General features: G+C 39.6%; 2 protein-coding genes across 2 annotated transcripts; one reads left to right on the top strand and one right to left on the bottom strand.

Annotated features, from left to right (window-relative positions):
- Positions 1–1,088: 1,088 nt before the first annotated feature.
- vps8 (VPS8 subunit of CORVET complex) lies at positions 1,089–27,550 on the bottom strand. Its single transcript, XM_084375091.1, has 45 exons — positions 27,394–27,550; positions 26,351–26,419; positions 25,741–25,871; positions 25,433–25,529; positions 25,245–25,277; positions 24,477–24,531; positions 18,850–18,974; positions 17,958–18,044; positions 17,639–17,706; positions 16,531–16,684; positions 16,362–16,421; positions 15,951–16,058; positions 15,634–15,714; positions 15,098–15,268; positions 14,171–14,245; positions 13,743–13,778; positions 13,298–13,388; positions 12,864–12,910; positions 12,674–12,763; positions 12,237–12,283; positions 11,863–12,085; positions 11,432–11,521; positions 10,786–10,837; positions 10,621–10,663; positions 10,430–10,502; positions 10,009–10,128; positions 9,734–9,805; positions 9,434–9,553; positions 8,407–8,463; positions 8,173–8,255; positions 7,716–7,800; positions 7,342–7,440; positions 7,038–7,127; positions 6,507–6,553; positions 6,230–6,374; positions 5,730–5,819; positions 5,230–5,415; positions 5,036–5,117; positions 4,493–4,575; positions 4,131–4,211; positions 3,220–3,389; positions 2,906–3,074; positions 2,558–2,611; positions 2,037–2,117; positions 1,089–1,589 (listed from the first exon to the last, which is right to left on the bottom strand). The coding sequence occupies exons 1-45, from the start codon at positions 27,463–27,465 to the stop codon at positions 1,470–1,472; spliced, it is 4,212 nt and encodes a 1,403-aa protein (XP_084231217.1). The 5' UTR covers positions 27,466–27,550; the 3' UTR covers positions 1,089–1,469.
- On the top strand, positions 20,511–23,365 carry LOC311270298 (DELTA-stichotoxin-Hmg2b-like). The gene is made up of 3 exons (XM_084375092.1): positions 20,511–20,683; positions 22,334–22,448; positions 22,876–23,365. Exons 2-3 carry the CDS (start codon positions 22,381–22,383, stop codon positions 23,300–23,302), a joined length of 495 nt encoding a protein of 164 aa, XP_084231218.1. The 5' UTR covers positions 20,511–20,683; positions 22,334–22,380; the 3' UTR covers positions 23,303–23,365.
- Positions 27,551–27,784: the final 234 nt, after the last annotated feature.

Genomic DNA, 27,784 nt, shown 5'->3' with positions numbered 1-27,784 from the left:
AAACTTTGTGAAAAGCTGTCTACAAAACATTTTTATCTATTTGGGCTTACTTGTTCTTTCGGCAAATGTTTTTACATGAATATATTTCTTTATTTGTGAAAAACTTGATGGATAATTGATAATAAATTAATCGATGAACCAAACTTCGTGAATGTTTTTTGTGATATAATAATTCCATCACAGAAAAATGAGAGTTGTAGAAATCATTGGAGGTCAAGTCTGCCATGATACACGTGTTCTTTACAGGTATATGTAAACTTTTATGCCCTGCACTGCAACTTTAAACCTTCTGCCCCATACACACAACTGTAAGTATCTTTGGTCTCAAAATGTCAGGACACTTAAAACTGTAAATTCTGGATATAAGTAGTCTGTTGTACGATAGTTTGAAGCAAAAACGTATGTGACCTGTTGTGTAGTGTCTGGCTTTGGGCAAGTAATTAAAACATTCATTTTTAAGACATGAGTTTTATTCATCACTGCAGCAGTGGGTGTGTCTACAATGGGTAAATCAACATAGGGGGGAAAAGCATCTCTCCCTTTGAGGTCACAGCCTGTTTTAATGAGAAAATACACAAACAGAGACAGAAACTGCAGGACGTATTTCATGCATCCAGGATTAGTGAAGCACCATTTATTATTTTCTCTTTGTGACTGCGACTAACAGACCTCTTCAACTCTTTGAAGGATAAGAAACCCTCCTGCTTGAGTCAACTCTTGGAAAACGTGGTCCTTTGATAAAAAATTCAAAGGAACAAGCCTGTGAACGTAAAAACTGAAGGAGAGCAGATAACTTCCAAGGTGCATTTTACTAAGAAACATCCACAAGCTGATTCAATCTGCTGCAAGTAAAAAGGTAAAATTTACACAATGTTAAAACACGAAAATTCATTTAGCTGTTAAAATAAAAAAAATTCTGGGTCAATTTTGGATAATTTGGCAACCATGATTCAGTTTTGTTTGCTTTATGACCCACTGCAGAATCAAAGGCCATCATTTGCGACAAAATCATTGTATTTTTTTTATTCATCCTACAATGGAAGGATGAAGTTTAGTGTCTCAAATTAAGTGCAGAAATAAGAGAGGCAGAAGTATCATGGCTTTTTACTGCTTGTACACAAACATTCAGTATCAATACATGTTTCAACTTTCTTTGCAGTAACGTCAGGATCCACTTCTGACATCCCAGAACCAACATGCAAACCAAAGCTAGATGGTTCAGCCAGCTTTTGTACAAAGGATGAAATCAAAGCTACATTCTGTAGAATTGCTCGTGACTCAATATGATCAATATTAAACACTTTGTTTTAGATTAAGCATTTTAAAAGAAGTTTTACAATATCAAAAGCAGCAAAAAACATCAATCCACACTGATCTCGATTAGTTAGGGGAATGCAGGAAATCAGAAAAAAGCAGAAAGTCTTTAATCAAGTCCACTGAAGTCTGGACAATTAATGGACATATATCCTTCACTCTTCAAACAGAGGTGGAGGAGAGAGTTTAAGTTGGAAATTCTCTGATCCTGGTTGGGCTGTAATAAGAAGTCCCGTCTTCTCAGTGCTGTGGGACAGTTCTGAAAGGATGGATAGCTGAAAAAATAAACAGAGAAAAAAACAGAACAATTGGAAAAGGATGAAACGCATGCACTGTATTTTAATCATTCCTTTTCAATACTTTCACTTTCAATAGCCTGTATGTAATTCACCAATCGGCTCCTGCGTCAAACTAAATAGCGCCTGACACCACAAGAAGAAACATTGTATGGTTGTGAAAAAATAACATTTTATGTAAAATGGATGGACTCTGACTTTGCCAGAACTTTGAGAACCGCAAATCATATATCTTGGATCTAGTGAGATGTTTAGTTCTTGTGGCAACAGTGTATTATTTGTATTGTCACTGTCTGTGTTGAAAAGCATAAAAAAAAAAGAAAAAAAAAAAAGAATTTCTGATGTGATGTGTTTGGCTATTAGTGTGTTATCAAGCAACATAAATGAGGAGGCTCTCCATCTGCTACAGAGAGACAGTGTCATTACCCTGGATGGTCCTCGGTATAAACAGCGTAGCTGATCCCAGGACTGTTCCTGGTGAAGGTCCAATGTTGCCTCAACAAACACCTGGACCACAACAAAGAACCAGATGGAATGTATTCACAACAGAAATACTGAGCTGTAATTCAATACATTTCATACAGCGTGTTAAGTGTGCAACTAACACAGTTTTATTTATAATAAAAGCAATAAAGGCAATAGGTTTTTCTGTGTACCTCAAGGGTGGAAGAAAATCAGAAATAAAAAACAAAAATGTCCAGAATATTGCAATCAGGTTATATTAACTGTGGCTAGGTGTGTTTCATTAATGATTCTTTACATATAATTCCACTGTCTTACAACTTGGGTCCTTTTTTCATAGGACTTGCATAGAACTTGGCCCCAGGACAAATGGTTAAGTGGTTTTTCCATGATTTAAGAAGTATTACTTACTAATCATCCTTCAAATTTTTTTTAGAGCGAAAGACTGACATAGAAAACACATTTCAGATCTGATAAAATCTTACCTTCTTTCTGTCAGCCTCTGCTCCTGCATCATGATGTACTGATGTAACACGAGTCTGACACAGAGAGAAGGAGAGGGCTGTGTCAGGATGGTTAGCTACTTTTGCTGTGGCTTTTTTTGTTCATACATGTCAGAGTATAAAAGAGCTGGGTTAAGTGGAATATAGATCAGAGCGTGTGGTGATGAAGCATTTCCTCCTCAGCCTGCTATATCACTGGTCTCATAGCTATGAAACATTGCAGCCAATCATGTTTGATTCCCCCCCTCTACTTCCCCTGGTTGTTGTGCATGTCAACAGTATCCTGCGCCCTGATTGTTTCCCTTCTTTACTAGCACAAAATGTACACACCTGTGCCAGGGACGTGCTGCGGCCTCTTTTTTGTTCAGAAGAAGGCCCGCCTCTTCCTCCTTTGCTGGACGAACACTTGTAGCAGCTCCACCGCTGTTGCAGCTCTGAAGCAACACCCCACCCACAGTCCTTCTGCTGCAGACACTGGACGTGATACAGATGGCCACAGCTGACAAGGCACAGACATAAACACGTTAGCACCTGTAAAGAGGTCATGTATTTGTCTCAAATCTTCAGTGCAGGACATACAGTTCAGTATACTGCTTCCTAGGTTCACCCTGTGACTGAAGTTAAACACATAAATTGTGTGTTACCTGAACACAATGATCTCCTCAGCAGAGTCCTGCCTCCTCTTGTACTGCTGGAGACAAATGTTACAGTAGTCCTGTCGTGGGTGGAGTCCCCTTGTGACCGCAGCACGCAGGTGAGCCAGGGACCAGTGGAGGTCATGGTTCAGCAGACTGGTGGTTGTTTCAAGTAAAGTCTAAAACAGAAAAAACAGCATTATTAAAAGGCCAGTCTGTTATTCTATCAGGTCAATTACAAATACACTTCTTTACTGCATATGTGAATATATTTGTCAATTACAAAAAAACAACACTTGACAGCATCAGCATTTGTCCATTTACAGAACATGCCAATCAGAGAGGGGTTGATACAACTTCCAGCAGTGTGAATTGAATTGTAATACAGGCACTGCTCTTGTGTTTAAATAAATGCCATTGCCAACTTTTTTATATCATGAGTGAAAGGAGAAGTTGCTGAATGCATCGATGTAGATTTTATTTTTGTAGGAGTGTCTGCTTCCCTCCATAAATTTTAGACATTGGAGCTCTTGAGGGAGTTGGTGGTGTCGTTGCTTGAAAGCTTATACGTCTAAAAAGTGTAAGTCTGCTTGCTTCCATAGTTACATGCCTTTGACCAGAATTTTTTTCCAGCTTCTCTCGACTCTATCGATGATGTCACCCACTGTGTAGCACTGCACATCCCGCAATACACACACATTATAAAATCTGAAACGGTCCCAAAATGTAAACTGCGACTGATTATAAACCTTTCAAGCTATCAAAACGACCATTTAAAAATGGCCAGAAATTACAGGAACAGAAATAAACTATTCCTATTCTGCTATTAGTAAGGTTCAACTTGTAGCATTAAAACTCAAACCTCACCAAGTAGCCAAAGGGGCTACACAACACAGACCCACGACTGCATGATGCTTTACCTGTTCATAGGTAAATGTGTCCAGCATACCCAGAATGAGACCTTGAATCTCTGCCAGCTTCCCTCTCCCATAGACTGGGTCCTGACAGACACAAGGACCATGTCACATGTCATGAATACGCAAAGTACAGTACAAATGGAAATATCATCCACACACACACACACACACCAGACACACACACACACACACACACACACACACACACTTTGTACTGAAAACCACTCTAATTAACAGGAATTTAAGCAGACACAAGCAGGAGTTCTTAGTGAAGCAGATCCACAGACATTGACTGTGTATTTTTAAGAAGAATCACTTAAAACTGGGAAGATTAAGAAACTCTACAGAAAATCACAAATACACACCTGCAGTATTTGTTGGATGATGGCAGGAAGAGAAATAAAGCTGCTCATACAGTTGAGAACCTTCATCGTCAACTCCTTCAGCACTGAGAAACATAACAGAAACTTAATCATCAGCACCGTCACCACTGTCATGTCACTGTCAAAGGCTTGTTGTACTGTTTTAGGTGGTACAAGGTTAATTTAGTTATCATTCTGCAACACAGAATGATGTCCATAAGTGTTGCTTACTCTTCAATATGGAAGATTTAAAATGCCTAAATAAAAATTTAATGAAAAATGTTTTTTGTCTTTAATAATAACTAATTAAATTGTTTTTCACCGTGACCTGAATTTTCCATGTTACATTAAGATCGAATCACAACAGAGAAAACACAAAAAAAAGGTGTACTGCATTTCAGTGGTGTCCATTAGAGCAAAGCAAAGCAAAGCAGTGTCATCTGTCTCCAGAAAAGAAATAAAAGGAGAAGGACTTGGTTCCAGATCAGGGCCAAAAAAACTGGAACATCCTTGTGTAGTCATATAAACAACTGTGTGTTTGTTTACCCTCAAATGTGTGTTTGGCACCAAGTCCTTTCCCTTGTCTTTGAGAATTCATCATGGTCTCCAGAAGTGGAAACCAGAGGACCTGTGAGGAAGAAAAAAAGCAATGAATGAGCAGGCAGAGACCCCCTGACCCACAAACACACACACACACACACACACACACACACACACACACACACACACACACACACAACCTCTCTTTGTTGCTGGTCGAGGTTGCGAGAGCTTCGATGACACAAGGCAATGATGTCATTCAGTGAATCCTTTACTCCCGTCAGCGTGGATTCACTGTCGGTCTTCTCCTCATCATCAAGTCTTTCATCTCCTTCAACCCCCCCGTCACTCTCAGCAGTGAGGACACTCAGTTTCTCCTTCAGTGTCTTCAGAGAGATTATAAAAACATATTTGTGACAATGACATAAAACAGCAACTGTGCAGAACATTTAGTGAGTACATTTACTGACTGTATTTAGGTATAGTTTGTTGTAATAGTACTGTACTTGAGTATTTAATATGAATTTATATTTCTACACTTCAACTGAAAGTGATGGACGTATGCACACCAGTATGTGGGGATATCGATATGACCCATATGTCAGTCACTTTGCATTCATGTGCAAGAAAAGGTAAATATGAATAATTAGCTCATTAACTGATCCAATAAATGATTATTCCCTGGGTGTTTTGTAGTTACCTCTAACAAGACATCAAATGCTCCTTGAATATCTCCCTTCTTTTCCAGCAGATAAGCTGTAGCCTCATTGTGGTGGTACTTCTGTGTTATCTAGAGAGAAAGACATGGAAAGATTGAGATAAGCACGTAGTCTCAGCTGTTCAGAAAATAATGGTTGTTAGCACATTCTTTGATATGGTACGTAAGTGTCCATCAAGCCAACCCAACCTGTGGGAGGTGCTTCAGGAAGCATGGAGTGATATTTCTTTAGATTACATCAACAGACTGACAGCAAGAAATAATCTTTATTTCTAACCTTGTCAATGTCTTGAATATATTTTTTATTCATTTGGCAGCTCATTTGATTAATTAAAGTGTGAGTTTTCATTGCGACCCCAAACTTTTGATTGGTAGCGTATCTTTCTTGTCATATGGAAAACTATTCCTGCTATTCCAGCAGATATTTATCTTGTATACACAAACACATGAAATGCACATGTCACAAGTGTAGTAGATAGTACTTGTATGGCCTCCTTCAGTCTGTAGTGCTGGGAGGTCTGGAGGAAGCTCAGCAGGTGCTGGGGGGCGAAGCGGCTCAGTAAGTCCAACAGGAGCTCATGGAGGTCATGTTCCAGTAGCAGCATGGTCCCCGGATGATGAACTTCCCTGTATTACAGAGCAGATGAGAGGCAAAGAAGGAAGAAATGGGAGTAAATAAAAAGGGAGGACAGGAGGCAAATGTATAAGATGTAGGAATGAGTTAGCAGAGTTATCATTAGAACAGGATGCACACTGTACCGTGGCTCTAGGAGACAGCTGAGAAACCTGTAGAGTAGCTTGTCATCCTAGAGAGAAAGAGTAAATTGAGAAATGCAGCAGGCGACATTAAACAGTCCCCCAGGGTGATTTGTTGTGATTGGTGCAGCCAACAATAGTGGGTGTGCAAATAGTATATACTGTAGCCAGGTCTGGGCATTATACTGATAGTGTATAAATTACATGCACATATAAATTGTAGACTATGGGTCTGATCTGCTATTCACTATTTTTCTAATTATCATAATCTTTTTTTTATCTGATTGCTGATAAATAACAAAAAATATTTTAAAAAGTGCTACTTTGTCTCTGATGCAATATTCAAAGTAACTACATAGTAACCTAAATTGTAAAAAGTACAATATTTGCCTCCAAAATGTAGTGGAGTGGAAATATCAAGGAAATGGAAGTACCACAAAATTGTTCTTCAGTACAGTACTTGAGAAAATATATTTAGTCACATCACCAGATGAAGAAGATTCATCATGACATCATTATGTGTTCTGACCTTACCTGAAACTCAGAGATGATTTGCCGCACCTCTTCGGTGAAGTGAAACACCACTAGGTCAGCTAACTTACTGGGGTCAAGGGTCACCAGCTCCTGTAAATATATGGTATAGGTTTGTGTCATATGCATCCTGCATTTGCGAAATCACGGCTGATACAGTACATGAGGTACAGGTTAGAGGCAATTTAGCCAAACCTCTGGGGCTTAGTTACTCTTTAAATGCAACAAGACAAACAACACATTATTAATGCAATAGGGGTAAGGGTGTGTAAATCCCAGTGTGAATGTCATTCTGTAATGTACTGACCTGCATGTTTTGCAGTACTTTTTCCTTGACCGTTTGTTTCTCCTCAGGGCTATAGCCAGGCATGGACAACAGATTGTGGATGTAGCTGAAGATCTCCCCCTGACACGCACACACAGACACAAGACTCAAGTATTTACAGGTGTCTCCTACGTTCTTCAACACTCAAAGCTAAAGAAACACAGCCTGTGCCACACAGCCAGGCTGCCTATAGCAGCTGAAACAAAATTGTACCAGCTGTCTAGCTCTGCCTGCATACCATAACCCATTAACAAAAATTCACACATAAATCAACATGCACAAAAATGCACAGATTCAAATTTAACATATATCGACCAAACACATGTTTACATGGATAAATGTAAAATATATGTTACCTTTCTGAGGGGGTCTCTCAGGTAGCAGTCAATTATCTTGTCATACAGATGTTTCTTCTCATAGAGAAATTCACAGATTTGGTAGCTAGAGGGCAAGAGGGAGACAACAACATGTAACCAAGGCTGCAATATGTAATGATAATAATGTTAGCAACTCATAACTGACAATAAGTAAGTTACTATAATAACTGAATTATATTGCCATTTCTGGTGTTTTCACAGATAGTTACCCACATTTTCAAAATGTCTGAATGACATGAGAAAAACCAATGAAAAGCAGCACTGTGAGACTGTCTGGATACATAAGATAAGAGACTATTGTAAGTATCAGCATTTTTTAACTTAAAGCTTTACTAATCAATATTTTATATTAACGATGGATTGATGATCATATGTGTTATGTGAAAGCTGGGACTTGTTGTGACAGACCATATGGAATAATCACTTGGCTACTTACAACTTGGCCTTTTCTGCCAAAGCCAACAGCCTTTCTTCATTAAACTGGACCACACCACCAACATGCAGCAGCTCCAACAGAACCTACACACCAGTCACAATAAAGACCAGATATATAAAAAGTGTAAAAATACGTGTGAAAAGTCAAATTGCTCAATGTTGTTTGAGGTGTAGTTTATTTCAAATATTTGGTATAGGACTGTAACAGCAGATTATTTTAATTTTTTAACCGAACCTGCTGCCTCTCAGTGTGTCGGGAGTCATCGTCTGGACAACACAGGAACTCCAGAACCTGTAATAAGACCAAAGATTAATGGAGGTGGATGTCAGGTTGGTACTTCTAAGAAATACTGCCTCATGGGATGTGCTGATGTGACAACATAATGGATGAGGAAGTGGTAAAGGACACAAAAAAACATATTTTAAGGAAGTTTATTTGAGAGTTACAATAGTTTCATGCCAGTATCTTTGTGATAAGCAACATATTGTTTGACCCAACAAGTTGTGACAGATTAAACATCACAACAAGTGGTGCGATTGCACATAAAGGGAGTCAAGATAAGAGCTTGGACCAAAGGCTGTTCCACTTCCCAGCCTCCTTCTGGCTGAAGTACAGTTGCAGGGAAATAAAAGATGAAATGACACTTGGGCTCACTCAGCAACAGGAAATCAGACACCATCAAGGAAAATATTCTCTGGTTGACAATATGTCTATGACTGTGTTAGTATACAAACCTATACCACATTTTTTCACAGAAAGTATTCCTTAAAGTGACGACAGGTGGTCTTCCTGTGAAACCACATTCACCAGCTAGTCCTCATTGTTAATGAGAGCCGTTATGACCAGGAAATGCCTTCCCTGGAAGGAAGAGCAGCTGTCTTGTCAAGGTTGAGCTTCTCGTGGTGTGCAGACAACAAGGCCTTGTTGGACAATGACGTGTAAAAGCAGCTGTGCTTTCTGTCTACAAACTGTAACTGTAATCTTAACATACAATCAGCCTTTCTGTTTCTTAGAGAAACTGCCTGACATCTTCTGTGTTGAGTTTGCTTGTGAAAAGAAAACACCTTTTGTTTGATGAGTTGGATAGCAGTCATATGAAAAATTGAGAGATTGAGATTTTATGATGAAAAACATGAAACTCTCTCTTTGTGATTGCACAGAGGTCTGTGTTTGTGTCTCTACCACTTAAACTGTATATATACCTTCATATGATACCCTGCACCTTTACCTATCAGGATAATACAATCCTTGATTACTTTACCTGATCAAAGAGCTTCCTGTTCACAAAAAGCGTGTTGTCTGGTTTGGCCAACTGGCGAGCCAAAAAGGTGAAGAGCCCACCCACCTGGGAAGGCGTAAAGTCTGGGTTGTCAACCATCACCTAGGTAACCAGAAAGATATATTAATCATCAAAGAAAAGATAAAAAGACAAAAACATGGCTAGTGTCTGTTTCAATAAAGGAAAAGATTACTGAGCCTCTCTTAATGCTCCATGCTACCGTCACTGTCAAAAAGTATGTGGGACAGACACAACACATGGAAGTTTTTCGTAATTTTTTACCTGAAGTAATATGTCCACTATCCTCTGCTGGTACTCAAGAGCCTGCTTGTCATTCTTGAAGTCTTCAAATGTCTAGAATGAAAACCAAATGTTAAATGACAGGGAAAAAAACCTATAAAAAGTAAATCTGTTTCATTTTCCGCCGTATAAAATTGAAATGTCAACCTACCGCTGAGGGAAATATGATTATGATTATGCAAGATACAGTCATCCAGTCTTTCAGCACACTCATCACACATTTACTTGCATGTTAAAATGATATGAAGAGATCTCACCATCGCAAGGACATTGAGGAACTCCCGGGTATCGAAGTGGAGGAGAGTACGAATAAATGGAAAAACCTCCTCCTCATCTGAAGAGTCGGCTGAATGGAGACGGATAAGGAACTCGTACACCTGAGAGACACACACACGCACAAACACTGCATTAGCCCACAAATATACTGCATAAAGGCTTCCTTGTAATGACTACAGCTACATTTGTTCTTTTTTTATCATCAAGAGCGTTGCCTGACAGATTATCGCAGTAATTTACCTGGAGCTATGAGTGAAAGGGGCTGAAGACAACGTGAGGCTGTAACTACATATCACTTAATGACTACAAGCAGATCGTGAAGTATAATTATACTCTTCTACAATGTGTAAAAATAAACTGTATTGTTACGTTTATACAGTATAATATATAGTATCTACATACCTGGTTCTTTACTTGAACCACAAGGTCTTCAGGTATGTCTCCCAGTGGATATGCCCTTCCAGCAAGACAGCAGCTATTAAAAAAGAAAAGGTTGGTAACAGTTACTTCAAACTCCAAACTTTTTGCAATAAGGTATGTCAGCTGCACAAACTCATGGACTGTGGTGTAAACTGACATCTGTGTGAACTCACCTTATGTACACCAGAAGTTTGTTTCCCATTACCACCTCCTCTTCTGTCCAAGAAGAAAAGGAAGAGAGTTAAAGACTTAAATATGCTTTTAAAACTTTCTGTACTATTGAGATGCTTAAAATATTTGGTGCTATGAACTCTAGGGAGCGTTGTTTTCAGCCTTACCTGTTAGACTTCTCCCCTCCCTAATTGGTGAACCAATCACGGCAAAGAGTTTCTACAATATAAATGTGAGAGACAACATAGAGCGGCATGTTATCAATTATTTCTCTGGGTTTAAATTAATATGTCAAAAAAAAGATTACTTAAAACTGAACCATAGCACCAAACAGCGTGTACACTTAAGATGATACTGTACAAAAACAAATAAAGCAGGGTAATTTCAAGAATGTAAACAGCAATATAATAACAGGTCAAAACTGGTAAGCCTAAAAGGTCAGATGGTTTCTACTTATTGCCACATTTTGGCACACATTTCTCTATCATCTCGATGATATATATATAACGTATTATATTATATACGTAAATATTAGCACACCGTAGCCTCAGTTTGTGCTTCACAGTGCTCCATAATGGACATGCATGTAAATGGGAAACGTTCTTGATTTTGGGTGAGCTGGACATTAAATTCAATCAGATTTTTCCTCTTCTCTCTATTCTTTTAAATGACTTCCCCAAAATATATATGTAGAGCACCTTTAAATTCAACTGTAATGAAAGTCATCTTACTGATTTAAGCACATCATTTTTAAAAAAAACGTATCAAGTCTGACACGAAGAACGTGATGGACAACCTTAGTGAAGGACTCACCTCCATAGGTGTGATGTAGTCATTCATTCCACTGTTGAAAACGTAGATCATGGCATCATAGAGCTGGTTGTCCCAACACACTTGAACCACCTTCAAACACACACATACACAAATACATCAAAAAGTAATTTGTGTTAATAAGTTTATCACTCAAGACACATGATGTTTACTTTATCTGTTCTTTTAACACCTAATTTAACCTATTCTGATTTTGCATTGAACGTAAATCAAGTCAGTAGTTGACACAGTTTTCTTATGGAAAAATGTCCAACATGTGTCATATATTATTCATGATTTACAGATAATCAATAATTAGGCAGCCAACTATCAACTGAAGAGATTGCTTTAATTCTAGTCACTGTTGACTGCTGTGAGCAGCATAATTTACTTACCATACAGTCCTCACTGTACACAGTCACACACTCACTCACCTGTTGTATGTCCAGACTGGTGACATCCAGATGGACAATGCATCTCTCCAGGCTGTCCATCATACCATTGCCATGGTAATGGGCCAGAAGGTCCCTCATGATTGGTGTGGTAAGGTGACCAAGGCGGTCAGCAACAATGTACGACTCCAGTGACTCCAGGAAGACACCCTTAGCAACCGTGTTCTCCACGAGCCGAGCATACAGCTGGTTGAACAGCAGGTCGCTGCACACACAAAAAAACAAAAACACATATTTCATTTTGTAGATTACTTTGCTAGAATTAGTGATAATTCTATTAATACTTATGTGACAGTAAAACATTGTTTTCAGAACCATACTGGTTGTGTGCATCTATGAAATGTATATAAACTTACGGCCTCTGTAGCAACAGGCAGTAATCCACCAGGACTGGAACCACATCCTGAACACACCGCAGAGAGACAGAAAGAGAAAGAGTTTCAAACAAACCATTTATTGACACCATGTCAGAGTTTTCTTTTCCATTCCTATCATCATCTGCCATCAGGGAGTGCTGTTGCCATGAGGGGGTGTACTTGGTCTGCAACCATTTTGGGTGGGTTGGTGTGTGTCAATTGCCATCCAAATACATGTTAGGACTCAAGGTTTCTCCGTAGAACATTACATTGTAATGATATGATTAATGCTGTTCGCTTCAACAGTTAGTCCTTTTAACTTTGAGGCAGGCTGGTGTATTCTCTATTTTGAAACACTCCGGTGTCAGCCGTGAGGGGGCTGACTCTGTGGCAGACAGGACACTGTAAGGTGTGGTCTTTAAGGCATGTTAACTTACGTGAAAGTGTTGCTCCATCACTTGGATCTTGCCTTGTTCAGGGCACTTCTTCAAAGCATGCTCTGTAAACTGGAAAATGATCTCTACCATCTGGAGACACAAAGAGTGGTACAAGTTCAAACATGTCCAGAGAGTACACTGTCCAAGGTAGATAGATTTAATATAGTGAACAGGGGTTTTCTGTTCTTACCTTGTCACCTACCACTCCTTTCCTTTTCACTGGATCTCCAAAAAGGCCTGGCATAAACACATGTTACACATTATTCTTGTATCTTTCATCTGTCACACAATTGATTTTTGTATTAATACTATTCTATTAAAAATATCATTGATTAAACAGCATGCTGACTCACATTTTTTAATTTCTTGAAAAAACGAGCACTGATACTGTGTTTAATGTATTCAGTCCAAGTGAAGATATAGTGATAATTAGCAGCCCTAATGTCTGGTCACAGTGTCTGAGTCACAACTGATTTGTCTACTGAGGTTGGACAGGACAGCCTCCAAGACAATGGAAGGGGTGAATCAGGGGTTGGGTGGCTGGAAGATGCTCTCTTTCTGCTCTCTACATCTGTGTGTATGTTTTTTACAGGCTGCTGGATGTGTAATACAATTTATACCTACCAACCACAGCCTTAGCAGTTCCCTCATGGAAGGACCAGGCCAGAGAGAGAGCCTCGACAAAATGCTCCTGCTTCAACAGGCAGTCTATACGCTGGACACAGACAGAGACGAGGAGGGACATTGGTCAGGTGCAAAGAAAGCAGTTGTTGGTCAACTGATGACTAAAATCTTATTATATATATGAAACATGAAAAACAGTGCATATAAACCAGTGCTTTAGTGCACAAGACAGATGTTTTTTCAATGTAACAGGCTGGAGGATGATTGGATGAACTATAGTTACACACTCAAGTCTTTACTAATGCGTTTAGATACACGCCTCCATCATGTTTACAAAGCTGCTATGGGACGTGTTCAGTGACATCTGGGGCATCGCAGAGCACGATTAATCTGCATTATTTTAAATCCAGAGTTACAGTGCATGTGTAAAAGGGGCTATACATACCTCTCTCCAGTTCCGTAAAGCCATAATGTGAGCTGACTGCAAGACAAGAGAGTAACACACTGTTAACGATTAAGGAAGCAGAACCACAATTCTCTGGAAGCCCACAGGCCATATTATATGGAGATCGTGATATCAAAAAATTTGGTGTACATCGTTTCATCCCTACTGGATACACTGAGGAAAATTGGTCATGGCTAAGACATCGGATTGGTGTTTCTTACTTGGTAATACATAGTAAAACATGAATATCAAGGGCTTTTAGTGTTTTATCAGCTTTTCCCAACAACAGTGATAACATAATCTTTCAAAGTGGTTACCAACAATTACTACTGACCAATTTGCAGAGAGAGACAACTCCACAAGCAGAGATGGCAGCTCACAGCTGTTGAGCACACACAAACAACAAATGGAACAAATGCACAGTGTACCTTGGTGCCCAAATAGACAATCTGTCCTCCGTGGCTTGAGACTGACTGGTAGCAGGCCTTTTCTCCCACTAAAGCCTGGAAGACAGACACACAGTTAGGCACATGGTTAAGATGTATTTATTTAAAGTGCATCAGCATCAGCAGATTGGTTACAGCCAACCTACACATGGGAGAGTGTAGCTCTAAGAAAATTCCAAACCTGTCGGTAGACACAACTGCATAATGTGTAGCAGACTGGCTATAGCCTTTTATGTCTTCAAAGGTAGATGTGCAAAATCTGTTGAAGTGCCTCACATGATGCCACTCCCGGACATCCAGATTAAATCCGGAGTGAAATTCTGCATCTCTGGGACATTTGGTTATGTTGAGGAGGGCTAGACTCCACCTTAACAGGTCAGTAACCCACTTGTTACCTCTTAATTTTCAACTAGCTCCACATTCCTGCAACGCTAGCAGTCTCTGATGTCAGAGGAACCTACACTACAATCAAAGAACCAGACAACAGATTAAATATTGAGTCATTCAGTCAGTAATTAAATGAAGACCATTTAAATACTATCCCGAAACGGTGTGCAGGTCTTTTTCAAATCAGTGTCCCCTGCCTCTACAGGAGCGTGTGTGATTTGGGCTCCCAAATGTTAAATCCTTGTGCAATAAGTTGTTTTTCATGACAAATTAATTATGGTAGATGGTTTAATGTCCATGTAGATGACAAACCAAAGCTGTCCTAAGCTGTCCTACTCACTTTTTGAATGCTAGCTGTGTATTTATGATCAATAACAACTTATCTTCCAAATCCAATTCATTATCACAATCACTTTAAAGTAACGATTGTTTTAGAACATTCATCTTAACTTTCACCTCGACCTCTGACCCAGAAACTTTGACCTGTGATCCTGCCCCCCCCCCATTCAGCTAATCCCTCACCAGAGCCTGGGAGACATTCCCTCCAGTGGCCAGCGATTTGAAATGTCGGCTGTTATAGACCAGTTGCACCTGCTCCAAGTCCAGAGTCTCCAAAATCTCCTGACTGGGCCGGTCCACCACATGCAGCTTTTCATGGCTGTCTACCAGGACCAGGGTCCGACTGTTAATCCACTGCAGAGACAGGAGGAGAACCAGTCAAGCACTTTGCACTAAAGCAAACAACAACGTTCGTCTTTATTTACAAACAAGCCATACTGATAAATAGACTATATATGCATAGCAATGAAGACAACTCTTGGTACCTTGATATAGTCATATATCCTCATGTATCCTTCATATATGTTATTAGAGGGGCCCCTTGCTTAGCTCTACAGAATATTCCTTAGTAAGTAAGAGAAGGGTGTATATTTAGATCTACACGATATGACTGTGTAAGGATAAAAGGAGAGGGTCTGATATAACATAATATACAGTTTACATTGAATATCACAGGGCCTGTTGGTGTTACAGTGGTGGGACTTGAATTAGTTACTTACGCTCAGGCTAATGATGTCACAGCTGAGGTGGAATTGTCTTTGTTTAATGACATGGATGGTCCCCGTCTCCTCCTTCTTTACCTGAATCAAAAAAGCGGAGAGGAGAACATTCAAACTCTAAAAACTGCATTTGTAATGCACGTAATGAAATAACATTCCCCTGAGCACAGTCTGGAGGCTAGAACAAGTACTGGAACCAACTATCTGAACACAATATTCAAGTGCAGAGAGAAGTATAATGTAAAAAAATACAAAATAAATGGAAATTGGGTCTAAACTGTATTTTGCCATTTTGGAGTAAAGAGATGAGCAGATACCAGGAGAAAGTGCACTGTGTCGCCTTTGGAAAAAGCCAGGATCGGGTTGACAGTCTTCTGCACAGGAACAAACTGCCAGGCCAGCTGAGGAACACTGGATGGATCAGACTGGTGAAAGAAAAGGCATCACATCAGTCATCATCGCTTCAAGTAATGTTCCACATGCTCAAAGTTAAAATAAGGCTGGATGCAGAATTTCCCTGCGACTGTTGTGTCGCCTCAGGTAGCCTGTGTCTCAGACAAAAAGCTGCATTTGATCACACCCGAAAACTACGGCCAACGGTCAACAAGCTTGTACGTTGGGTGAGATAAACCCTTTCATTTACGACCCGTATCAGTCATTGTGTCAATATATCTGGGACAATATACACTCATTAACAACAAGATGAACATGAAAACAGGAATGCAGACCTTGCTGTAGGGAAAAGTCATCCAGACTTTCAGAGAGGGCTTTAGTCCAATGACCAGAATCTGGTTGAAGAAAACCGAAAGACAAAAACATCACAAACTTACACAGTGGCAGGTAGATAGGCCCAGGATGAAGCATGGAGTATGAACTGAGATTTGTGTGTTTGTATACCTTAGTGAGAGAGGCCATAGCCAGCAGTGAGTAGTGTGTGATGGGATGGTCTCTGAAGTCTGGAGGAGCATGTAGAGGTTCGATAGAGCAGACCTCCCCCTTAGAACCACTGAAGAGACACCGGGAGTCACAGGACCGCATCCCCATCACCCTCCTGGAAACATACAGAGACAAATTTATCTATCTCAAATCTGACAAAAATGAAATGACTAGAGTTTGCCTAAAATGTATACACATTTGAGTCAAAAGGGTACGACTTAAACCACATCGACATTAGGTGACCTCATTAACAATGGTTCCAACTTGTGCAGTTTACTGCTTGAACAATAACAGTAAATTAAAACTATGTGCTTCAAACCAACAGGATATGACATCATAAATACCAACAGATATTAGCTTTCAACAAGCTGTCATAACATCAATAATAAATGACCTAATTCAAACCAACAATCATCAGAGTGAGAATGAGAACAGACCTCTGATATCACTGCAATCTTTAGCCATGGTCAGTATAAGAAGATATGCTTAGCTCAGTGACAGGAAATCTGACAGTCCTTCAAGATTCAACATGTTGAATCAACAGTGGTACAGTTTTGACCAAAACATGTGAAGCAATCCCCTCTAGTGAAGGCAGGCTGTTATAAACTTCAGGGCTGGTGGTATAAGACTGAGAAAGTTATGCCATTAAAGAGGAACTAAACCCCAAAACGATGGGTGTTTAGTTATGTTGTTGATTGGTTCAGGTCCATATCTTGAAAGCTGCGAATCAGTGACTGCAGTTTAAAACTCAGATTTGAGTGTGAAACCAGTGAATACTTTTAAGGAGGCAATTTCCAACGTGATTCGTGGCGACAAACCCGGGTTTTTTGACAGAGAAGTCGCGGCATCTCCAACCGTGTTTTGTGTCGACAAACCTTTGCTAATGTGTTGGCTAATTGTATGTTGGTGTGTATGTGTGTGTGGGTATTATGCATGTGTGGTGGTGGTGAGGGGCTGGAGGGGACAACTGCAGCTGCAGGAGGCGGCATGAAACACTGAAAAGGTGTGTCTTATCACCCCCTGCCAGCCCTGCCCATGGTGAGGCCTTTTTGAATTTCTAGTCATTTACCTGAAAGCAAGCTCGAAAACCGATCCTCCGCTGTCATTGCACACTGCAAGAGTTGGGTCATCTGTGAACTAGAGAAACAAACAAAGGGAAATAATAATAAGGGACGCAAACCAGATAGACAGTATGAAAGATCCAATCCATGTAACAACTAGACCAAAGTCTGAGTGTGTGTAAACTTGTTTTATTGTTTTAAAGATGTTTCTTTGGTCATGGTTGGGTATGCAAACGACTTTTTCAGCCAGACGGGCATCTACATTCATGCTCCACTAAAGACAACATGTGCATGTGCATGTGCATGTGCGTGTGCGTGTGCATATACCTTCACATGCAGTATAGCTGTCCCTGGGGGGTGAGCATCATTGATAGTTCTTAGAAGCTTCCCATTGGCTAGATCCCACATTGTAATCTAGTCATGCAGACAGACAAACGGATGGAGAGAGAAAGACAATGTTCATTACAATTCACTTCAACATATTAGATAATGAATTACAATCAATCAATTTCAGCAATCCAAATCAGACGCCTGAGCCACCTTTTTTTAAGGAGAATAACAGGTCGAGCCAGCGTGGTTTGCTTGCAAATTTGCCAAAGTTGACACAGCTGACTGCACAGTAACACAAACTTAACGTTAGCAAATATATGCTCAGTTTCCATTTACAGACCAGTAAAGGGAAACTGAGAAAAACCCTGTGGCTTCAGATGAAGTGGGAAGAATACAAACAACCTGAATAGACAGCTGAAGTCGTACCACACTGCTATTACTGTTGTTTTCCTTTTTGCCGAATTATAAATAAAGTGTGTCCACAGATCTAACGTCAATTTTTGCCGACCATGTCAATCAATGACATGCATGGATGTATGGTTGATATTTTTTCAGACAAACTACATGCTCAAGTTATGGGAAAAAATTATTAATTTTATGAATGTCCAACAGTCCACCACTAACACTAAAAACAAAACATACGTTACGTCATATTATTGTTCCAAAGATCTATTTTTAGCTCGTCATTGTCTCATATTCGTCAAGAAAAAAATAGTTTTTGTTTAGCCAAAAGACCTTTTTAACACAGTCTGGCAGCTAAAACACTTTAACATCCCAAAATCAAATCAAATCAAATCAAAATGATGATACTTTTTATTCAGTTTATGAACTCAAATCAACACCCAGTCAAAACGCCTGTGATTGTACATGTGTGTGTCTGAGTATATACCTGTCCTTTGGCGAAGCCGCACAGAAGTCGTGAGCAATCATGGTTGATGCTGAGGGCAGAGACGGCTCCGAACTCTGCCCCAGTTGCCTTTGAACCTAGACAGAGCCGCAGAGCCTGGTTGGTATCTGAAGATGAAGATAGAGAGGACATTAAGCTGGTGAAGCCAATTATACACACGCTTTAAACAGGCGTGGTCAGTCAAAAAAAAAAAAAAAAGACAAACTCAAGTCCTTAAGGTTACATTGGATAAACAAGATCTAACATCGCAGCAATACCAAAAGACTACACACTGACACCAAATGAAGAGCTGGGGATGCAGTAAAAACTGCTCATTGCAAGTCAAACAACACAGCATGCACCAAAGCAGCTCGGCCAAACCAATATGGACATGAGCGGTGATGTCTCAGGGGCATTCAGGCTGAACAGAAAATGAACATGAGTGACCCATCTGACAGGGATGTTCATACCTTTTCCTGTTCGGGCATCATTATGTCAGCAATATAAAGAGACATGGGTCAGGCCTGCTGAAACCTCAGTCCCAGTCACACCCCAATCAAAACCCAAACAACATCTCAGTATGAACTCATTCAATTTGTGAAGACCAGCAGCTCTTTGCATATTTTGACATTGCTATAATTCTGAAACAACATTAAACATGCAATAAACATTTTAGGTCTAGGGTTGTCTTTTGAAATGACTTATACTTTCTTCCGGGGAACCTCAGCTTCACCTCAACTAGATCCAGACTTCTGTAACTGCAGCTTAACAACATTCATCACGTTGAGCTGCAGTAACAGGAGTGTTAAAAAGACACTGTCTGAAAATGTTTACAAAACTACTTTTCTTGAATGTCTACAAATGTCCTCGTCAGACTCTACAACACATACTGCTACAGCGCTCAGTTAGTGTCTAGCATAGTTTGAGCCATGATAATGGTTCAGTGCTTGAATAGAAACAGAGAATGTACCAGAGCAGCTTTTCTCAGTGCAAACATGTAAGATTCTTTACTACGGTGGTAATGTTTAATTGTTGCATGTTATCAGTGTGACCTCCTAAATACATAAATGACAAATGGAAGGATAACGTCAATTTGCCCTTGATGAACCGATTATAAAATGTTTTATTCAACAAATTCTTTAAGCTATAATAAGCACACAAATTGAGTTCAGTTCACTGTTGTAATATGAGACCAACGGCCACAAGGATCAAATCACCCTTATCATTTTGACGTAGTGAGAGAACACACAGTAATGTTTGTGTTTCTGCATACAATACTGATAATGATTTTTTTTAACAGTGCTTGTGTGATCACATAATCACTGTATGCAAAGACCTGTACTAAAGAGTTGATATTTTGGTGACTGTCTTGATTGTTGCCTTCCAGGTGGACGCCATCTTACTGAAACTACAGGTCACATAGCAGAAATCTCATTTTATGGTCAGTGAATTAATTTGTGTTTCTGTTTTTTGTATTGTTACTCCGTGACCAGAGCAGACCAGTGAATCTCTACCCTCCTGACACCCGCCCTGTACAAATAAAAGGATACTCTCAAAAGGTTTATAAATGAAAAAAGGTCCCAACAATAGTGGGCACTGATGTAATAAGCCTGATTCAATCCTGCATGGTGATAATGTGTTGGCCAGGTCCGGGAACAGAGAAGGGAGCTGATACTCAAGTGAAGATAAGGAGGGAGTTGGTTGGTGCCTAAAGGCCCTGATTACCTAAGTCAATAAAACCCAGTGTGTGAGCAGCTCGTGTGCAGAGTGACTTGAGCGTCACATCCTGCATCAGACCTGCACCAACGATCGTTTTAACTCTGCAAACCACAAAAAGGTAAGTACTCCTTTATTCACATAATGTGTGTCTCTAAGACAGTAGACAGTAGTGATTATAGCTCATTTTTACTGGCCTGGGCTGATGTTGCTAATATTGAGATTTATTTCCATATGGTTCATTCCTTTCAGTCGATCAGTCAGATGAAAATAATAAAAAAAATAGAAATACAAGGCAGCTGATATTGATACTACACAACAAAATAAAGAACAGCAAAACAAAACTATCAATTGTTCTAATTACCAAACTTAATATAATGAAAATAAAGGCCGAACGAGCACAGAACATTTTTTAATTTTTAATTAATGATTACAATAGTAATGCCAGAATATAAACAAAGTAAATAGTATTAAATTGTGTTGTCCTTTAAGGTCAATTTGTTTATTGAGTCATGAAAATGAAGAGTTTGATTATTGAGTTTGTTCGGGCATAAAAAAAAAAAGATCTTTCTCTTCTGATTAAAATTTCTTCCCCAAAACTTCAAAGTGCACCTTTAATGAAAACTAAACTTGACATCAAACAGAAAAAGATGTACATACATTCATATAGGTTGTTTAGGCACATCTGCATTTGTTTGTTAAAAGTGTGAGAACTTTGTGATTCTCCAAAACTATTCGGTAACTTGCTCCATTCTACAGGAGACCTGTACATAACTGCATATTTTAAGAACTTAGTTTTGGCTCAAGTAACTGTCGAAAGAAACCGAAACGATTTATGAAACTATTCACCTGATATTATCATCCGACCATTATTAACACAATATTATTTCATTTTTTGACTATTACAGTTATTGTCAATGGTAGTTAACTGGGACACACCTACAGCCAGTTAATGTGTACCTGAAGCAATAGACATCTGAACTGTGCAAATAGGTGATATTACTATGGGTTTAATTAGTTAGTGATGAAGAAATACACATTTGGACTTGAGACTAATCAAGTCTAATCTCATCAAGTGACTTCTGGAGGCACCTTTCAACCATCTTGATCTTGTCATACGCGTACAATGCATCCTTCCTTCCCCACATGCCCGCCTCCTTTACTGCCTTTTTTTTCTATCTATAATTTCATTAGGTCTGATCACTGCCTTTACTGCATAGACGTTTTTCCATTTCATTTGGTCAGCTCATCGACTCAGAGATGACCTTTCTCCAGCATCTGTAAACTCACCAGTGTGCCGGCATACTTTAATAAACTCACACCGCTAAAGCAAACCTCTCAACTGGACTTGAATGATTTTTCTTCAAACATTAGCCATTAATAGTTAGACAAGTCAGTGCCAGGGCCCTTGTGTGGTGTATGCTGACTCACTGCCATGGCACACCTTGATAAGTGAGACACTACTTGGTCTTAGCTCCATCTGTGCTTTTCCAGCTATCAGTGTGGGGGTTGGAGGAAACCTGACTGCCACAGGTAGATTTATCCTGGAGAACACCGATTTCTTGTCACTATTAATGTCTTTATATCACTAAATGTAACTTATATCTTTGTGTTTGTCTCTGAAATCATGAAGTGATGTTTTTTCTACTGAAAGCCATCAGTCACGCTCTAATTGAACACTTATTAATCAGTAGAGAAGACTGAGTCTGACAAACTGTTGCATTGCTACATGGATGCTGAAATAACTAACCAGGTGCTGTCTTGTCTCTAGTTCACAGCCAGCCTCTTCCCTTTGCGGCCACTCAACACCTCATCACAATGGTTCATCGCAGCTGCTACATTGAGATCAACAACAACTCTGGCTGCTACACTCTCGCCAATCCAAGGTTAGGTGTTGCTTATTTTACTTGTCTTGTATTTTGTATCAGCAATCGCAAAAACTGCCCACACATTTTTTAAATGACGTAAGCATGGACATTTCAAGAGTTTAGATTTACTTTTTTGGCTTCAATGTTTATTTTTGTGCCGATGCATACATCAGTTCTGATGTTAAAGTATAATTTAACATCCACATTTACCAAAGGAAACTTAGCCAACCTTGTCTGGCCATGTAGTGTTTTTTGTAATGGGTACGTAACACTACTGTAGATTCATCATGCAGTTGAGACAAAAGACTGTTTTGACACCTTTTGGGTGCGTTCACGAGCCTGTAAGAAGACAAAAAACCCGCTTGTACATGTAAAATCAGTGGTGCTATTTTGAAAACATAATTCCTCCAAGAACCCATCTGATATGTTCTGTCTTTGTTTTCAGGGTGTTCACTGAGAGCGGCTGCTGTGAAGTGCCTCTGCCGCCCATGGTGGGTCCCTGCTCCAATGGCAGCGCAATGTTCAACAAGCACACCGGCGCTGCGACCGGCTCCGTCGGCGTCTTAACCTACGACCTCTTCAACCCCGACCTGAACGACTACAGCCACATCATGGCTGTCATGTTCTCCGTGCCCTACGACCGAAACCTTTACTCCAACTGGTTTGCTGTGGGGATCTTTGACAGAGGAAACGACTGCGACTACAATCTGTATGATGTTATGTATAATGGAGATGAAAATAATTTTGTAAGAGCAAAGGCTGATGGCTCCGCCATTTCTTATGAGGGAGACTATGTTATTGCCAGTGTCTCTATGTCAGACTCAGGTGAAGCAATCCTGAGGGTGGATGTCAATGATACTGGCATGTATTAACGTCCTACTGTTGTTATGCAAGTCATGTGAGATGATTACAGTCATTTTAATAAAATGTTTAAATAAGTGTGAGACACAGTCAATTGACAAAGTTGGTCTCCAACAGAAGTGGTGTTCATTGATCCATATAATTTAAATATGAGTGCATATGGTGATTTCGCCTGGATGGGTGTGGTTTTGCAGAATGTAGTAGTGCACGCCTCAGGGAGCTCCATGTCCGTCTCAGCTTGTGCTCTGAGTGTACGTTATTATATATATTAATATTTGTGTCTTTCTACTGAATAGACAGCCCACTTTTATGCAAGGGCCATCTTTACAGCGGGTAAGTACTTCTTTAAGTAAAAGTACCACAAAAGTAAAAGTAGGCCTACTCATTAAAAGGTGCACTATGTAGCTTTTGGGAAGAAATTTTAATCAAAAAAGAAACATCTTCATTGACTGATTTTATATGCCTAAACACACTAAATAAACACACTGTCTTCATTTTCATGACTGAATAAACTAAATGAACAAATGGTCCGTTTCAGAATAATAGACATTATAATCTTGAATCATAACTATTGATGCATTAACATGTTCACAACTTTAGGGCTGCAGCAGGTAAAGGATGAACCCATTTTAATAACCTAGCTACAATTTTAGATTATTGATATAAAATATAAATAAACTAAGTAAAGTAACCAGTAGACCTAATGCTAACTAATCTAACAAAAGCTTTAAAATAAATGTAGTGGAATGAAAGTGTAATATTTGCCTCTGAGATGTAATGGAGTAGAAGAATGAGGTTTTAGGTTTAAAAGGGTATATATTCTGTGTATGTTTCTTGTGAGGGAAGCGCCATCTCATGGCCACACCCTGCAATTGAATGAATGTGCGTGTTTACAGTGAAATACAACTGTCTTTTTGCACATAAAGGGAGCAGAAATGAGCCATATGGCTATGTTTCAGTGTGTCTGAGAAGGACAGACACCACAGGGTGGCAGAGCGTTTGTATAGGCTACAGGCAATAAGAGTTTGTGTCTGGGTGTGTGTGTGTGTGTATGATACAGTGAGAGATTTCTTTGGTCATGCACATAAACCTTTATGTGTACATCTCTCTGCCTTTTATGTGTACGTCATTTACACTAAAAAACCAGTGTGTGCGTATAAAGAGGATAATCAAGTTTAGACTCACCAAAGACCAGGGCCAGACCATGAGACGTTCCCACAGCAATCACACCCGCCATTGTCTGAATACAACAAAATATATACAGCTTAGAATTGATTAGAGGGAGTAAAGGAAAACTGAAGAAAGGCAAAACAGACACCACAAAAACAGTATCAAACTTTAACTTTGCCTCCATCAGGACCCATATAATGAAAGACCACAGACATAGACCCACCCAAGGGAGAAAAAGTTTCTCCAAAGTTTGAACATTTTTTTCAGCTGCTGTATTTTTATTGGGCTGCATTTTTTTTTTTACAAATAATGATCACCTCTCACATATGTATGCACCTTCACCTTTCTACTTGTCTCCTACATCTTCCTCATGGTTTATACACTTACAGTACAGAGTTGTGGGTAAATGCTTTGACTTCTTTGAAAATATATTCAATCTTTGAAAATATACTCAAACTTTTTACGTAGAAGTGTTGAAATGCTCAAAAGACTTTTGGATTCTGCACCTGCCAGTTTGTATTTGGAAGGCCTGGGAAATGGAAATCAATGCTGCGTTGCCTGATAAAATCAGGACTGCACTATTCACAGCTGTTCAATAAACAGCGATCACAGACTTATTTATATACTTATTTTCCTATAGTATATAGCCACTATTGAAATTATTAAATTCATAAAAAAGCATCATGAGGGCATACATGGTCAGACAATAAATGTCAGAGTGTGTTACAAAATTTTCCTTTGACTAAAATCTTTTTTTGTTCAGTTGAATAAAGTAATACTCACTATAGCAGTTGGCAGTCCAGCATCCACTTTGTCCTGAGGGGGAAGATGTTTTTATTGTGCTTGTATATATACAATACAATCTTAAACTAAAGACTTCTGTCACCTTAATGACCTAAATAAAATTAATTAAGAACAAAACCTGTAGGAACACAAAATTATAATGTGTGTGTGTGTTTTATGTGACTTACAGCAGCGGAGACGATCTGTGCAGAGATGCCCTTCAGCAGGCTGTGTCGAAGAACAGACCCATGAACTGTCGGATTCAGATCCACTGTCCTCCTCTTTCTTCAAGTCCACACACAGACACACAAACACATGTACACAGAACACACATACAAAAGGACAGAATTCCAATGTTATTACCTTGTACATGCTGTGACAAGAAGGTTTGCATCAACAGCAAGTTATAGTGAGTGTCTGTGTTGGTTGTTTGGCTCCTAGTCACTTCTTCTCGGGACTACAGGGTACGGATGTGCGTGTGTGTGTGTGTTCATGCCGTTTGAGGTGTACTGGGTCTCCACTGTCAGAGCTGGCCAGAGACGAGGTGTCACAGGAGTGAGCATCCATGTTGTCAGTGTTTAGCACGCAGGTGTCCTCCAACACAAATGGTTCCTCCTCATCCTCCAGCTGCAGACACACAGGACAACAAAACAAACACACATCCGATAAAGGCTCCTCTTCATCTGTAGCGGGTTTGTATGACGTTACCATTAACTCAAAGCAAGTACTTCAGGAATCCCACTGATATGTCTCACTGTTGTATATACTCATCCCAAGCTGACGTTCATCTGCTGCAGACATAATCTTCTTAATAACAAGAATACAGTCTGTCTCATGGATAGCCTGAACTTTGTCCTACATAAGGTTAAACGTTGATGTATTCATTATTTTATAACAGCAGGGTTGCAAAACGACATTGAGTTTGAGTCCCTTTATGCTACATTACAGAAAAACAAAAACAAAACAAACTATTTTAAAGTGTGAAGGATGAATTGAGGACTCTCATGAAATACATGGACACAATTATTTCCAAAAAGTTCTTGTCATACTGTCGACAGTGTATAAATTAAAACAGTGTAGTAGTCAAAGAGCAGCATGTACTTCACCTCATTGAGGATGCTCTCCAGCGTGGGAGGTGTGTCCACTTGGGGAATGTCAAACTCCTTATCGTCGATCTGAGAACAAAAACAGCGATGGTTAGAAAACTGAATGTGTTTCTCTGTCTGACTGCCAGCATGTCCGTCATGTGTTTTACCCCACGGAAACCACTTCACAACTACGACTTAAGTTACCAGCCATCCAGTCCACACACACTGCTATTTGAAGTAGTTGGTGAGCTTCCCTGAGCAGAACTGTGAAGCTCTGAGGTAAAGATAAGTCTGAGCTGTTATTATTTTATTATATTAGTAAAGTAAAACGTGTTTTTGCAGACCATTTACATGCACAAAAACGCTACATAACACAATTAATGAAAGGCAAAAACACCAAACAGCATAATATGACCTCTTTAAGGACTCCTAGGTGTTTAAGATTCCTTATTGACAACGGGAGGTGACTGCACTTGAACGCACCACCGACGACGAGTAGCCCCACAAACCCTACCCTTACTCCTGATTGTCTGAATATTAGTGGAAGATGATAACACATTATTACAGTTATTTGTTGTCTGAGACATTTTAACATTTATTCCTTGAATAATGTTAAAAGTCTCGCTGAATGGTTAACGTCTAATCGATCACGTGATGACGTCCAGCCTTCAGGACAGTGTGATGCGACTGCTGTGTCAATAACTGCACCGATACAGTCACACAACTCAGCCTTAAAACACTAACATTCATGGTGTCATCTGACAAGTGTCTATACAGCTTTAATACGTGTCAATATTATGACAACACAGACATTTAATACATTTCCCAGCAGCCTTCCTGGCAGTGGCTAGCCTCACACTCGCGCTGCTGGGGCCTAATTTGAACAAAAATGTGTTTTTCCTTTGGCCACAAAGGGTGAAGTGTCGTGTATGAACATAATTCAGAGTAGCAGCTGCACAGTGCCACTTCTCATAGTGTGTCAACGTCTGGAAAAACAACACACTGCATCTTCCATGTTATCAGTCGCCATGACATTAGAGTAAGTGTATTAAGTGTCTCACCGCGTCCACCTCCATCAGGTTGAGCTGTGAGGAAGCAGACACCAAGCTGCGGGCGTCCGGAGAGTCCGTCATGTCTGGGTTTAAACGGACTGAGGGCTCCGGAGGGCTCTCCTACAACAGCTTCTCCTCAGGATCTCCTGTGTTTCTTCTTTTACGATTCCACAAGCCGGAAGTACATTCATCAAAACTTCCGGTTGAGTTTTTTTCAAAATAAAGTTTCTACATTTTCACCAAAGTGCCTGAAAACATACTGTAATTTTCACAAAATACAATACAAATGTAAAATGTGTTCAATAGAGCAAAATGTAATGTAATAGCATAATTAAGAAAAGTCTAGACATATAACTGCCCCTATTAGCTAGAAAACACAATGGAAAAAATCATTATTATA

This window comes from Pagrus pagrus, assembly GCF_965226575.1.
Source record: "Pagrus pagrus genome assembly, chromosome: 15".
In the NCBI taxonomy this organism is placed as follows: domain Eukaryota; kingdom Metazoa; phylum Chordata; class Actinopteri; order Spariformes; family Sparidae; genus Pagrus; species Pagrus pagrus.
Note: the sequence above shows the minus strand (reverse complement) of the source record. Positions and strands in the feature narration are given on the sequence as shown.